The following is a 14158-nucleotide window of genomic DNA, read 5'->3' as shown; positions in this document are numbered from 1 at the left end:
AATTGATAATACAACTCTATAATACCTCCACCCTGTCATTTTCGATATACATTGTTAACTAGTTTGCATCAATCAAATTAAACTTAAAGACTAATTGTTTGTAGTACTTTTACGTATTGTATCATGACATTCATGACAATTGTCAATCATATCATTCAATCAATACGTCTGTGAATCTTATTTACTTATATATGCATGAAGCTCAACACAACTGAACAGACTTTTTTTATATCAAATATGTATATAAGCGAATATGATTATGACGGCGCGGCCTGATGACGGCATATTTCTGTTATGGATGTCAATATTCATTTGTTCTGTCGCCAACGTCCATATCCATACCACGTTGAACACACCGGTTCTCGTCCGATCACCGAAGTTAAGCAACGTCGGGCGAGGTCAGTACTTGGATGGGTGACCGCCTGGGAACACCTCGTGTCGTTGGCTTTTTGCTTCTATTGATATTTTTTACAATTCCTAATGACATCCATACTTAAGTTGTATTTTTTGTCAAACATTCAGATTAGCGAATAAGATTGGAAAGTAATCAGAAGCTTTACAATGTGGAGTAACAACGTAAACGTAATTGAGTAGATGAGAATTCTAAATTTAAAATTACACTAACACACGACCACGATACATTGTTGTGTGCGTGGCCCCTCTTTATGGCGAGACCTATACAGTCGCGTTGCGACTGTTGCGAGCGGCCGAGGTGTTTAAAAATATCTGAACACGACTCTTACTTAACGCATTGACAATAGAGGCGTGTTTAGATATTTGTGAGCGCCTTGGCCGCTCGAATATATATGATGGCGACTGTACTAACCAAACGCCATAGAATCATTAGTTACCGAATTCCTCGTTAGATGTCGCTGTTACGTGCGGAGCGTGTTCTACTTCGCGGTGTTAAGATTTTTCCCGGCTTGTGGACCCTCCCGCCGTACTGTTGCGAACTCATACTTACCTGGCATAGGGGATACCGTGATCAAGAAGGCGGTTCCCCCAGGGCGAGACTCTTCCATTGCACTGCGGTTGGGTTGACCCTTGCGATTATCCCTAATGTGGATAACTCGGATGCGTAATTTTTGGTAGTGGGGACTGCGTACGCGCCGTCCCCCACATAAATTTTATAAATCACGTCTTTCTTATTCACGTGATATCGTCAATACTTACTCTCAATATCGAGCATCTGTTGAGCATTATCTTTATAAATCATCATCTATTTAAAAATTTAAATATAATTATGACATTATTATCCGTAACTATTTTCTAAAAGTCAACACGATTTGTCAGCTTTAACAATAAAGAAATCTTATCTTATCAGCATTAAGATAACAAAAAGCTGCATTAATCGTTATGAAATTATCATAAATAACTATATAGTTATTTCTAAAAATCGTCAGTGAAGTTTATTTTTTAACAATAATATTGGTTTATCCTGTATCTTTAATAAGAGCATTATCGCATGAATAGGTGTAAGTAATGTAAATGCTTCAGCAGGCGCCGCTAGCCGAATTATGATAAAACTAGGAATATGTACGAATTTTAATATCTTCTAAGACAGTTATATATTGAAGCGTAATGTATGGGGACACAGCGAACTTTACCCTTTTTACCAACAAAGAAAACGCATTACTTTTAAGACATCATTTAAAGAGAGACACGAAAATTTAATTTGGTGCTTGTAAAAAAAAAGATTCGAAGCATAAACAAAATTGGAACGTAATTTAGAAATAAATTTCGATGATATTTAATCGATTTTAAATCGGGATAAGAACTATGACCTCATATTTCTGTTATGGATGTCATTATTCATTTGGTCTGTCGCCAACGTCCATACCACGTTGAATACACCGGTTCTCGTCCGATCACCGAAGTTAAGCAACGTCGGGCGAGGTCAGTACTTGGATGGGTGACCGCCTGGGAACACCTCGTGTCGTTGGCTTTTTGCTTCTTTTTGCAGAAATTGATAAATACAACTCTATAATACCTCCACCCTGTCATTTTCGATATACATTGTTAACTAGTTTGCAATTTGCATCAATCAAATTAAAGACTAATTGTTTGTAGTATTTTAACGTATCGTATCATGACAATTATCAATCATATCATTCAATCAATACGTCTGTGAATCTTATTTATTTATATATGCATGAAGCTCAACACAACTGAACAGACTTTTTTATATCAAATATGTATATAAGCGAATATGATTATGACGGCCTGATGACGGCATATTTCTGTTATGGATGTCAATATTCAGTTGTTCTGTCGCCAACGTCCATACCACGTTGAACACACCGGTTCTCGTCCGATCACCGTAGTTAAGCAACGTCGGGCGAGGTCAGTACTTGGATGGGTGACCGCCTGGGAACACCTCGTGTCGTTGGCTTTTTGCTTCTGTTGATATTCTTTACAATTCCTAATGACATACCATATAGGTATGCCTAAGTAGTCTTTTTTGCCAAACATTCAGATTAGCGAATTTCTTTTTGCGACATCAGTTCTAAAAGTTAAACAATAAATACAAATCTGGTGTTGCGGGTGTCCATGGGCGACGGTAATCGCTTCGCTTCGCCTGCTCATTTGCCTCCTATATCATACAAAAAAGATTGAAACTATTAAAGCAAGATTATCCACGTCTTGTTTCGATGTTTTGTAGCTAAGCAAACAGTCTGCTACGCTACCAACAGATGACATTAAAATCTAATAAACCACGTTTTCTTACAGAACGACATCGACAAGATGGACTACATAGTAATACCAGCGCGGATTTCAAAGAAGAAATCTAACTTTAGCAGCGTCGCGTGGGACACTTCTCCTACAGATTCTGAATGCTTAAGTCCCGTGCAACAACACATCCGGCTTCAAGCCGACATCCATAATAAAGACAGCTCAACTGAGAGTGAAAAAGATGATAGCAAAAGCGAGAGTCCTGTATATCAAAGTGTAGAAAAGAGGTCGTTCGCCACATCCGACTTGCCACAAAAATGTTACGTTTCAGACGACGAAGAACGCCCCGTTCTAAAATACGAGCATCTACCGGAGAAGGATTACTCTAGCGCCTGCTCCACCCCCATAGCAAAGATACGGGCGCGGATGAAAGACATCGGCACTCCCAACAAGTTGCACAGGAGCGACTCCACCGAATACTGTAGTATCTACAGTCCAGATAATCGCACACGCAACTTTACCATCACAGACGATAGCGTTAAAGACCAAAGTGGCGTAGAGAGACCGGCGGCGAAACTGAGCAGAAGCTTCACGCCCAAATCTTACAAACCGCTTCACATTAAAGTACCTGAGTACAATCTAGACTGTCTAAAGTCGTTGCCGAAGGATAAGGTCAGTGGGCGGTCGTCGTACAATTTTGATATTAAAAATTATAGCTTGCCTACGACGCCTATAGCACTTAGTAATAAATTAAGAAAAAATGCCTGGTTGTCTGGAGAGTTGACTGTCTGTGACAAGAATGTGGAAGTTTTAAGACGAGCTATTGGTAAATTATCTAATAACAGAGGTGAGTGTTCATAATCATATACCTAATGTTAATTAATTTATCAATTTCGCTTGCCAACTTATATGTATGTATAGGTGTGTACAAACAACACAACGGCTTATATCTATACACGCAGCTCAACACAACTGAACTCACATTTATAAATTAAGTACATACAAGCAAATTATGAGCCAATGTAAATAATGATGAGTATTATGACGGCATTTTCCGTTCGGATGACAATATTCAGTAGTTCTGTCGCCAACGTCCATACCACGTTGAACACACCGGTTCTCGTCCGATCACCGAAGTTAAGCAACGTCGGGCGAGGTCAGTACTTGGATGGGTGACCGCCTGGGAACACCTCGTGTCGTTGGCTTTTTGCCTGTTTATTGTTTTATTACGGTAAAGAGAAAGACACTAATTTTGTGACCATATTCCCCGAAATAAGACGCTTTACTTTCGAAAAGATAACGAACCAAAACTTTTTAATTGTGACTTTAATTTCCACTTTTATTTTAGCGGGCGATACCAAAGAGCAATCGGAAGTAACCAACAACCATTCGTCAGAGAACATTAATGTGACACCATCTAATCGTTTCTCGGAGAACGGTTCAAAGGAGCAGTCACCGGATGCTGACACTGACAGTTATATGGGACTTAAGAGGTAAAGACAATAATATGTTACGTGCATTCAAGTGATTCCTAATACACATGAGAAGATTTTCCAAATTACCCTACAATTCGAAGTATTTTGAATTGCTTGTTCGGAACGCTTTTACATCATAAAATGCAACGACTTGTAAATCAGGTGATATATGGCAAAAAAAAACTACCTAGATCTGGTGTTCTGGTATTGGCACAGAATAAATAATAGTACTAAGTACAGAAGACTCACTCACTAACAAAACGCGTCTGTTACGATCAGCACAGATATGGCCGCTAGGTGGCGACAGCGCCACGCGCGGCTTATGGCTTTCCCCAAAATTGGGGCCGAATGGATGTACTTTTAGCTACCTGTTTGCTACAGTAGCAAAGCGACGAAATCGCGGAGTGAGACACGCCTGGTATTGGTTAAAATCGTTTTTCTAGTCGGTCCAATCATCTGTTATTATACTCATGATGTACAAAAATGACAGATTGGCTGGAAACAAATATAAAATAGTATGAAAAAGAAGTTTTATGTATGTATTTTCAGAACCCGTGATTTAATAAGTAAAAATATTAAAACTTTTAACCCCTCCAATACTTTTCCGTATAGAACATACTCCGCTTAAAAATCAGTTAAAAACGTAGCCTGGTTCATTAAAACGATCGCCTTTTCTCCTCTTTTTCTACTTCCTAAACTTTCATATTTTTTTGAGTTACATCACCGTGTCATATCAAATAGGCACCTACATAAACTTTCATATTTCCCCTTCAAGACCCTATGGTTAGATTAGATTTTTTTTTGCAGGGTTGACCTTCCCGAATCACCTGTAACACCTGACACCAATAGAGATCGGACAAATTCTTGGTCGTACAAAACGTCACAAAACTCCGAAGCTGCGAACAAAGGGAAGTATAAGATCGAAGAGGACATACTTGCCAATGTCAATGTTAAACCATTGGTCGCGATACATGAGAAGTGGATCTTCGAAGCCAATAGGAAAACCGGGCGATCCATGTCTTTGCCAGAGAATAATCGGTAAGTTAGCGTGGTATTTTCTAAAAGCAAAGCGAATTCGAAATAAGGGCGGATTGTCAAAGTAAATTATGTAGCCATAGTAAATTAACTGCCATCTTTCGACAGAAGATTAAAACTGTTAGAACGCCATTTGACTTTGATCCTTATACTTTCACTGATATGCTTCATTACGGATGCACTATACGCTGTAAATGATTTCTTTCAGCCATCTGGAACCACCTGATTACTTGCCAAAGCCCAATATTAATATAAGGTATAATGAGAATATACCACCAAATAATTTAATTATAAGTTGTTAATGTAAGATTGTTATTTATTTATTTTAGATTTAAAGTTGTTAATGTAATATTTTTATTTATTTATTTTAGATTTAAATTTAGATTTAATTTTGACTACATGTGATAGAAATAAGTTATACCTAATTACTGTTAATCTTCTTGATAATTAAAATATATATTTTTTTTAATTAGATAGATATTAATAATTAAAAATAGATTATAATTTGCTTGATGCTTAATTTGAATTTGTTGTAATGGAAATAATGTATTGACATGTAAAATACTTCTATTTTATCAATAAAAGTTTGATTGATTGATTGATTGATATGTGTTAGTCTGTTAAATATTGAAATTAACGCTATCTACTCCACAATAAGCCAATCATTTCGACCGAGGGCGCTATAACCTTTGGCCTACTGTCGGGTAGATGGCGTTAATTTCAAGTGAAAGAATAAGCATTAAAGTCAAATGGCGTTCTAACAGTTTTAATCTTATGTCGAAAGATGGCAGTAAATGTACCTACTGGGGCTACATAATTTACCATGACGGAACTCTCTAAAGCCGGCTTCCCACGGCCCGTGTTTATTACAGGCCAGGCCGGATCGCGCCACGCCTGTGGATACCTGTGCGGTTGATTAAGCCGGCTTCCCATGGCCCGTTTTTTCACAGATCTGACCGCGCCTCTACAGGCCGACAGATCGTGGGAACGGGCGCATCCGACGAGGCCTGTGCGCTGTCCCAGGTGAAATGAACCGACGCAGACGCGCCCCTACAGGCACCGTCGCGCCGCGCCGCGACGCGCCTTTGAAGTTACCGACTCCCGACGGATCGGACGGGTGACGACAGGCCTCGTCGGATGCGACCGTTCCCACGATCTTCGGCCTGTAGAGGCGCGGTCAGATCTGTGAAAAAACGGGCCGTGGGAAGCCGGCATAAGATACACTATATTCTCTTTGCTAAAAGCAAAGATTGATTTGATTTCCAATCTCTCTTTCCAATTTCCAATCTTGAAATCGTAATTGCAGTATGAATTATACACTGGTGTGTATGTTATCACTATAAAATACGCGTACGAGATAAACAATGTTATACAATCAAAAAGATTACCTACCTAAAAATAATCCAGACACCGACAAGTATGAAAATAATTATGACGTCATACTCTTATCGCTGATCTAAAAGTGAATATTCAGTTGTTTGTTCGCCAACGTCCATACCACGTTGAATACACCGGTTCTCGTCCGATCACCGAAGTTAAGCAACGTCGGGCGAGGTCAGTACTTGGATGGGTGACCGCCTGGGAACACCTCGTGTCGTTGGCTTTTTGTATCTTTGTTTCGGAAATCAACAACATGCTTACTTTTATGACCAAGACGTCATATTTCTGATCTGAATAATGTAATTCGGTTATATTGTCGCCAACGTCCATACCACGTTGAATACACCGGTTCTCGTCCGATCACCGAAGTTAAGCAACGTCGGGCGAGGTCAGTACTTGGATGGGTGACCGCCTGGGAACACCTCGTGTCGTTGGCTTTTTGCTTCTTTTTGAAATTTTTATTTTTCAGAAACCCGATTGCCGCTCTGAAGCCAGCCTCCCACTGCGTGGATACTTTGCAGCAGTCACTGCCCCAGCTGAACTCCAAGCGGCCAGGTTCGAGGTGTTTTAAATCTTCATCAGACAACGGTCAGTCCGCTAGCACTAGTACACCCACCAATTTCTCATTTGCACGCTTTTGTTATTTACTGTCTTGCGATAGGGGCAAGGAAAATGATTTGGAGAATAATGGTGACTGAAATTGAAGTAACTGGGATTAGTTATAGCAGGGGTCACCAAATGGCGGACCGCGATCCGGAACCGGAATGTGACCTATATTATTTTGTTACTTATTTAATAAAGTCAAGTAGAAACGGACCGCGGTGGTCATTTTATTTTACCGGACTCCTGAAGAAACTAATTGGTGACCCCTTAGCGTTTGCTTCACGCTGGCGCTACTAGTAGCAATCTTATATAGGTATAAATCTTACATTTTCTTGTTAATGATGCCATAGAGAAATATAATAAGACAAGAGTGCTCACTCCATACATCAGTTCAGACTATTAATTTCAGTGTCTACATCTAGCATCGAGTAGCGGAACTATCAGTACTGCTACTTGACAATAGATGTAGCACCGACCGGAAAGTCGGGGGTAATTGCACAAAAGATCCCTATGGGTCGAAGTGTATCCGTAAGGGCCCCCGAAAATAATAAGATAATAATAAGATAAGACCGGAAAGTCTTATCTCAACAGCATAAGACTTTCCGGTCAGTGCTACATCTATTGTCAAGTAGCAGTACTGATAGTTCCGCTACCCGACGCTAGATGCTAATAGTCTTTTTGGTACTAAAACTGATGTATGGAGTGAGCACTCTATGTATTTTTTTCTCTATGGTGATGCCTTTCATTTGCAAATTCGGTACAATAAAATAAACAAGGTTGATTTAAAAAATATTGCAAATAATAAATAACTCCAACAATTATGCTAGCGCCCAAAGTATTTTTGATTAGGATCAGGTTGAGTTCTTTTTCATGTCATAATTACTTTTCTTTAAATGTTATTTGTTTAACGTTTGATTGAAATTGATGTCTACTAAAAGAAGGCCTTTATTATGGATAATCATTCGAACATAAACATTATTATTAATAACGACTAATACCTATTTTATTTAAATGATTTAATTAACAATTAATCTTCTAACCTAAGCAAGGGTTAATATGGTATATATCTAACTGGTGTTTTATTTGGGAATCATAATATTATTTTAGTAATACCTACACCTTTTCAATCCAAGTAATTGTATAGTATAAGTGATGGTGATTGTTTATGTTCTAAGAAAATATAATTCAAACTTAATGCGTAAGCGTTATTTCAGTAAATGGCTTTGAAGAGGTTCTGGGTCGTAAGGTTTGAAAGTCTAAACATCTACAGGGATCACTTGTATATAGGTATTGAATCGTGGAAAGAGGCCACACACTTTAACAATCGTGTATAAACATGAAACTGTCGGCTTCATTCTTAATTTAGTACATATATGCGTGTGTGAGATTCCGTTCCTTCATCTGTGGAATGACAGACCATTCGCTTTTCTCTAAATTTCAAGACCCTATAATATAATTTAAGCTATATGTTACTAATTTGCTTGATTGTTTTGTTCTATGATGCATGTAGGTGCCAGTGTGTTTAACTTTTAATAAAAATCTAATATATTTCCAGCCTTTTATTTTTGACTTATATTTGATATGTGATCTAAAATGTAACTTTAACCTCTAACACCAGATATGAGTCGTTCACGCGAAAAAGAAACCTTGGTGCGTGATTCATGAAGGGTAACTTTGTATTGGATCATCATTAGATAATAGAATCTGTGCGGAAAGAGATGAATCGTGAAATGTATGGGATCCAATACATTCTACGACTCTTCTCTTTCCGCACAGACTCTAATTGCGGATGCGACTGACGGACTGGGTTCTCTTTTTCCTAAGAACGATAATTATCACTTATCAGCCTCGGGGCGGGGCAGAAATCGATTCCTACCGGCTTGCCTATTTAAAAATGACTGAATCAGGTGAAGCTATTCGCCGTCTAGCCAAATATGCTTCAGCTTGCCGCTGATAATATTGACGCCTCGACTCTGATAGTTATAACAATAAGTTACTAATGATAAGAGTTATGTTAGTTTAATGGAAATTAACCAACAAATACGAACACAAGACCCTGATATTAGCGCGGGAAGAAACGACCAGGTATGTATGGGGAGATATTCTACCTGTCTCCAGTTCCATGTGCCAGAAGATTATTTTTTAATGTCTTTCATGGAATAACAAGTAAATATCGTTAAAAAAATATGACACAAAAACACGATGACCGTCACACTTACTAATGAAATTAAATGTTTACTTATGCGATATACCCGACGTGTGTATCCTTTAAATTTCTTCCAGAAGTTCAATGGAGCCAATTCTGCCAGGCGCGCGATAACATAGCCAAGAAGATGCACTTTGCTGCTAGAGACCCGGACCGCCATCACAGCTGGCGAAGAGACATTGATAAGAGGTATGATGTCATAACGTTGGTATTTGATCACGTTATTCGTTTGAATTGTCGCCAACGTCCATACCACGTTGAATACACCGGTTCTCGTCCGATCACCGAAGTTAAGCAACGTCGGGCGAGGTCAGTACTTGGATGGGTGACCGCCTGGGAACACCTCGTGTCGTTGGTTTTTTGTTTCTTTTTACAGAAATTGATAACACTGGTCCATTTTCATTTTCAACCAGTTTGAAATGTGAATAACTATGACGTCATTTTTCCCATCTGGATGTCAATATTCAGTTGTTCTGTCGCCAACGTCCATACCACGTTGAATACACCGGTTCTCGTCCGATCACCGAAGTTAAGCAACGTCGGGCGAGGTCAGTACTTGGATGGGTGACCGCCTGGGAACACCTCGTGTCGTTGGCTTTTTGCTTCTAATTTTGAAATATCCACATTTACAGATAGATGTATTGGTTTTATTTTCAATTTTGATTTATAATATTTTTATTGGCCAGATAGGATATCAAAATTAGTAACCTCGCAAGACGCAGGGCAATTTTAGCGCTGTCAATTTGAAACTCTTTTACTTCTATAACAGTTCAAAACATTAATTTAATGTATTCCGTAGCCCACAAGGTGGCCTACAATGCACATGAAAACGTACGTGAACTCTAGAGGGCAGCACTCGTTTCGGTAGTTTATGTTTGCGATTCGGGCCACAAGATGGCAGACCCTCCAACGAGCACAGCCCCTATACCTACTGCTTTTGCTACTGAGCAGCACTAGTTATAATGGTAGTAGAGATAGGGTAGCGCCGAACGAAAGCTTTAACTAAACCATGATTTTATCCTTTATCACAGCACAACAACCACTGAAGAGATGAGGCGAAGCGAGCTTATGATCGACCAGGCCACCGACACACACGGCATCGAAGATTTCATCCGGGACCTTATCCGCAAAGAGCTGCAACACATCTTCATAGAAATGCAAGACGACGCTTCCTCCGCCTCGGCTAAAACCGACGAAATACTAGACAAAGGCGTGGCCAATATTATAGAACACTTGAAGAACACCGAAGACGAAACACGAAAAGATTCAGTCAAGTCTTTTTCTAGAGTTAAAATTAACGGCAACAACAAGCCTCTACTCCAAATAACGTTTAACCGGTGCGGTGAGAATAGTCTGCAGGTTTTGGACAACTGTGTGAATGTGACGATTTGCGATAGCCCGCAGAAGGATAAAAACCAGTCGATGGAGGAGGCCGCGGACGATGTGCAGGTGCATTCGCTGAAGAGGTGCCAGGCTTTCAACGCTTTACAGGTGAGGGTTATGTTCAAAATAACTTTGCACGTTTGATAGAGATAGGTATAGACTGGTCCACTGTACGAAATTCTTCGTGCTAATTAAGCGTCCTAACTTTAGTCAGGCGTGGCTCACTCCGCGATTTCGTCGCGTCGCAACAAGTACCTTTAAGTACATCCATCCCACACCAATTTTGATGGCTAGCCATAGGCCGCGCGTGGCGCAAGCGGTCATATCTGTCGTAATCCTAACAGACGCGTTTTGTTAGAGAGTGAATCTTCTGTACCTAGTTATTTATTCTGTGCTTTAGTTAGGGTGTGGTGGTCCACCCACACCCTAACTAAAGCACTAAACTGGTGGTGTAGATAAAATCAGCAGACCTACTTACTTCTTTCTGGATTTCATCATCATCATCATCATCATGTATTTAAGAGTACGACTTGTTGGTGGAGCAATTTCCATGTTTGGCGGTCCTCTGGGTTTAGAGTGCCCTTTCTCTATACCTAGCCTATTGTTTACAATATCAAGAAAAACGATACAATTTGATTGATAATCCTCGTCATCATGCAGGAAGCCCGCAGCACCGAGGACCTGTACATCGACGACGAGTTGTCGACGCAGATGGGCGACACGTTCGGCAAGATGCGGCTCATCCCCCTCCACGGCTCGCTGCACGAGATCCTGTGCGAGAAGGCCGACGACTGCTGTCTCATCAAGGTCAAGCAGGAAAACGGCTGCGACACCATCTACTTCAGGTACCCTTCGTCTGGCAAACTCCCGCTGCGGGAATGCTAAATTGAAGTTTACTTAATAGGGAATATCACGCGAAGCTCTGCGTAGGGGGCGCCACTCCCACAATCAGTCACAATCTATGGCTCTACCGCAAACGAGAGAGTCGAAATTTAATTATCTAACCTTTATTACTTTTGCATATTTCGCGTTTCCCGGTAGGCTCTGTAAACAAACCGCCTTGATGTATCAATGTCATATTTTATTGTCTGTGAAAAGTTGACAAAACACAGTTTACTAAAGGCGCTAGTGCTGCACTCTGGCGGCAAAACATTGCAGTAATACTCCCTATTGGCAGTAAGTTCGAATTTCAACAACTCAAAATGATGTATACCCAGCTAAAGGGATAGGTAATATTCCATTAAACTTCTAATCCAAGACAAAGACTACTCGCGACGGGTGGCGCTTTTCAGATAACTGCTTCCCTGCTTTTCATAGTAAATAAAATTTACTAATGTACTTAACTGTTTTCGAAGAATTACGTACTAAACTTATAATTTGTTACAAATTAATCTTTTCCCCATTCAGGTGTGACCACTCCGACACCGAATCTAGAGACGCTATCGACGGCGTGCAAGATACACCGCAGGACACTGTCGTCTTCAAACGGAGCATATCCCTAGTCGAGGAGAGAATCCAACGCATCTTCCCCACCGAGAAACGTAGCACCGTCAGTCCGGTCGTGTCGCGCAAGAAACGCCGCGAATCAGCCAATACTAAAGCCCGTCCAAAATCTGAGGTGTTTATCCAACACGTAACCGATGACAAAAAGTACTTGAGCAACAGCACTCCTTCGCTACCTATTAAAGACGACGCCGTAGAACTCAACATAGAAAACGTGTTAGCTTACCAAGACTCCTCGTCTGAGGAGTGCTTGAAATGTCAAGCGGAGAATGACGACTTTGAGTTTATCGAGCGGAAAATCGAGGAGGACTTGGCCAATAGCAATATTAGCACCCTTTCCTCTCTGACGTGCGGTTGTTTGGAGAAGATATCTGAAGAAAATCTGTCTGCCATGAACGAAGACACCACGGATAAGGACTCTTCGCCAGAACCCGGGACAGACGCCTAACACTTACTATGATTAAAGGTGCGCCTTAACTATTTTTGCCTGTTTACAGATTCGGTACTCGTAGTACTTTCGATTTTAGAGTTTGAATCTCGAGAACGTTAAATTTAGACTGATAAAGTGACAAAAGCGTTGATTCGCGCGTTTTTGAATATTTTTTTGTTTACTGACTAAATATCTATAACTACGCCTTGAACGTTCTCTATGTATAAATGTCTTTTACTTCCTATGCAGCTGACTTTGAATGGCATTCATTCGCATTCACAGTTCATAATTTAGTAGAGAACTCATTTACCAAAAGTACAATGGAACAGTATTTATCTAACGTGGTACAAATAAAATAATTATTTTATTTAAACTTTATTTATGAGTGCAAATAACGTTAATCATAGCATAATAATATTTATTAACACTAATTATGTTCTAATTACTAATTGTTGTTTTGCTATCAATTATAATTTCAGTTTATGATGTCGGCACAAATATTTTCACTGAAGGTACGTGTTTGGAACTATGAATGAATATATTTGTTTCGGCAAGTTTCTCAGTTTATTCGTAACGAATGCAATATTTTGAATCAATAATCATTGAAAAAATATTTGTTATGTTACAAATGACCAGATTGATCGGATAGCGGATTCGCATGAAACTAAGTTTATAGTTTAATTCGTCGTCTGGTGATGGTAAGGGTCGCAGTCGCAGTCCACCGCCAAAATTCTTTTATCTGTCGTAAAATTAGTCATTTCATAAAAAGGGCGGACAACTGCAAAACCTGGACATATCGCTTAAACGTCAACTTTCATTCATTCGTTTACATTTTTAGCCATATTTTTTTATAATGGTCGTGTTTAGATATTTTTTGAATCACAGATTATTAATTGATCTGATCAGACATCAGACCATAATTATATTGTGGCTTGTGGCCCGCCGTTTTATGAAATTCCACTATTAACGACATATCCATCTCGTTCTTTCTGAATGCGTCCCTCGCAATTGCCTACACGACTGTGACGCGAGTAGGTCGTAGGGTGGTATTCCATCTGTCCAATTTCTTGGTCAAATGTGCATTGCATCTCACTCTCTCACTAAGAAAAAAATGTGAGACGCAAATACACATTGGACAGGTGGAATACCATCCTTAGTCATAGTTTTATATTCGAGCTCTGTTTTTGAAAGATACCGGTTTATCTTCTAACTTCGTTAGCATTTTATAAGTTTATTTGAGTAAGTTTGTAATGCAAGGCTATGTGATTATTAGATTAAGCGGCACGATACATTCCACTGTTGTGATTTTTAGATTAGTCTAAAGTTCCTTTTGAAGGTACATTTATTTAGATTTCCTTGTTTTACTTCTCGTTTAATTGTATTTCTCACTCATTTTAGATACTGCATCTTATGAATCTATAGGTGTCTAAAGAAATCTGAGAGGGCCAAAGGTTTTATATCTACTCTTAC

At 39.6% G+C, this 14158-nt stretch overlaps 1 protein-coding gene and 9 non-coding genes across 12 annotated transcripts in view; all 10 read left to right on the top strand.

Moving 5' to 3' along the window:
• The window catches only part of LOC134656458 (uncharacterized), a 34357-nt gene extending 21635 nt beyond the window's left edge, over window positions 1–12722 (top strand). For all 3 annotated transcript variants that reach the window (XM_063511991.1, XM_063511993.1, XM_063511992.1), the window contains exons 8-15: window positions 2731–3520; window positions 4022–4166; window positions 4956–5186; window positions 7033–7151; window positions 9450–9561; window positions 10404–10863; window positions 11416–11600; window positions 12163–12722. In XM_063511991.1, the coding sequence (XP_063368061.1) occupies window positions 2731–3520; window positions 4022–4166; window positions 4956–5186; window positions 7033–7151; window positions 9450–9561; window positions 10404–10863; window positions 11416–11600; window positions 12163–12706 (2586 nt within the window). In that variant the 3' untranslated portion in view covers window positions 12707–12722. The remainder of the gene's footprint in view (window positions 1–2730; window positions 3521–4021; window positions 4167–4955; window positions 5187–7032; window positions 7152–9449; window positions 9562–10403; window positions 10864–11415; window positions 11601–12162) is intronic.
• Window positions 329–447, top strand: LOC134656678 (5S ribosomal RNA). Its single transcript, XR_010097544.1, has one exon. It is a non-coding gene; the product is annotated as a 5S ribosomal RNA (ribosomal RNA).
• LOC134656679 (U1 spliceosomal RNA) lies at window positions 957–1118 on the top strand. Its single transcript, XR_010097545.1, has one exon. It is a non-coding gene; the product is annotated as a U1 spliceosomal RNA (small nuclear RNA).
• LOC134656689 (5S ribosomal RNA) lies at window positions 1827–1945 on the top strand. The gene has a single exon (XR_010097554.1). It is a non-coding gene; the product is annotated as a 5S ribosomal RNA (ribosomal RNA).
• LOC134656677 (5S ribosomal RNA) lies at window positions 2274–2392 on the top strand. Its single transcript, XR_010097543.1, has one exon. It is a non-coding gene; the product is annotated as a 5S ribosomal RNA (ribosomal RNA).
• Window positions 3760–3878, top strand: LOC134656665 (5S ribosomal RNA). The gene has a single exon (XR_010097532.1). It is a non-coding gene; the product is annotated as a 5S ribosomal RNA (ribosomal RNA).
• On the top strand, window positions 6668–6786 carry LOC134656683 (5S ribosomal RNA). Its single transcript, XR_010097549.1, has one exon. It is a non-coding gene; the product is annotated as a 5S ribosomal RNA (ribosomal RNA).
• Window positions 6882–7000, top strand: LOC134656671 (5S ribosomal RNA). Its single transcript, XR_010097538.1, has one exon. It is a non-coding gene; the product is annotated as a 5S ribosomal RNA (ribosomal RNA).
• LOC134656675 (5S ribosomal RNA) lies at window positions 9612–9730 on the top strand. The gene has a single exon (XR_010097541.1). It is a non-coding gene; the product is annotated as a 5S ribosomal RNA (ribosomal RNA).
• LOC134656660 (5S ribosomal RNA) lies at window positions 9851–9969 on the top strand. Its single transcript, XR_010097527.1, has one exon. It is a non-coding gene; the product is annotated as a 5S ribosomal RNA (ribosomal RNA).
• Window positions 12723–14158: the final 1436 nt, after the last annotated feature.

This window comes from Cydia amplana, chromosome 18 (assembly GCF_948474715.1).
Source record: "Cydia amplana chromosome 18, ilCydAmpl1.1, whole genome shotgun sequence".
Taxonomy (NCBI): Eukaryota; Metazoa; Arthropoda; class Insecta; order Lepidoptera; family Tortricidae; genus Cydia; species Cydia amplana.
The sequence above is the reverse complement of the archived record's forward strand: the minus strand, read 5'-3'. Positions and strand labels throughout refer to the sequence as shown.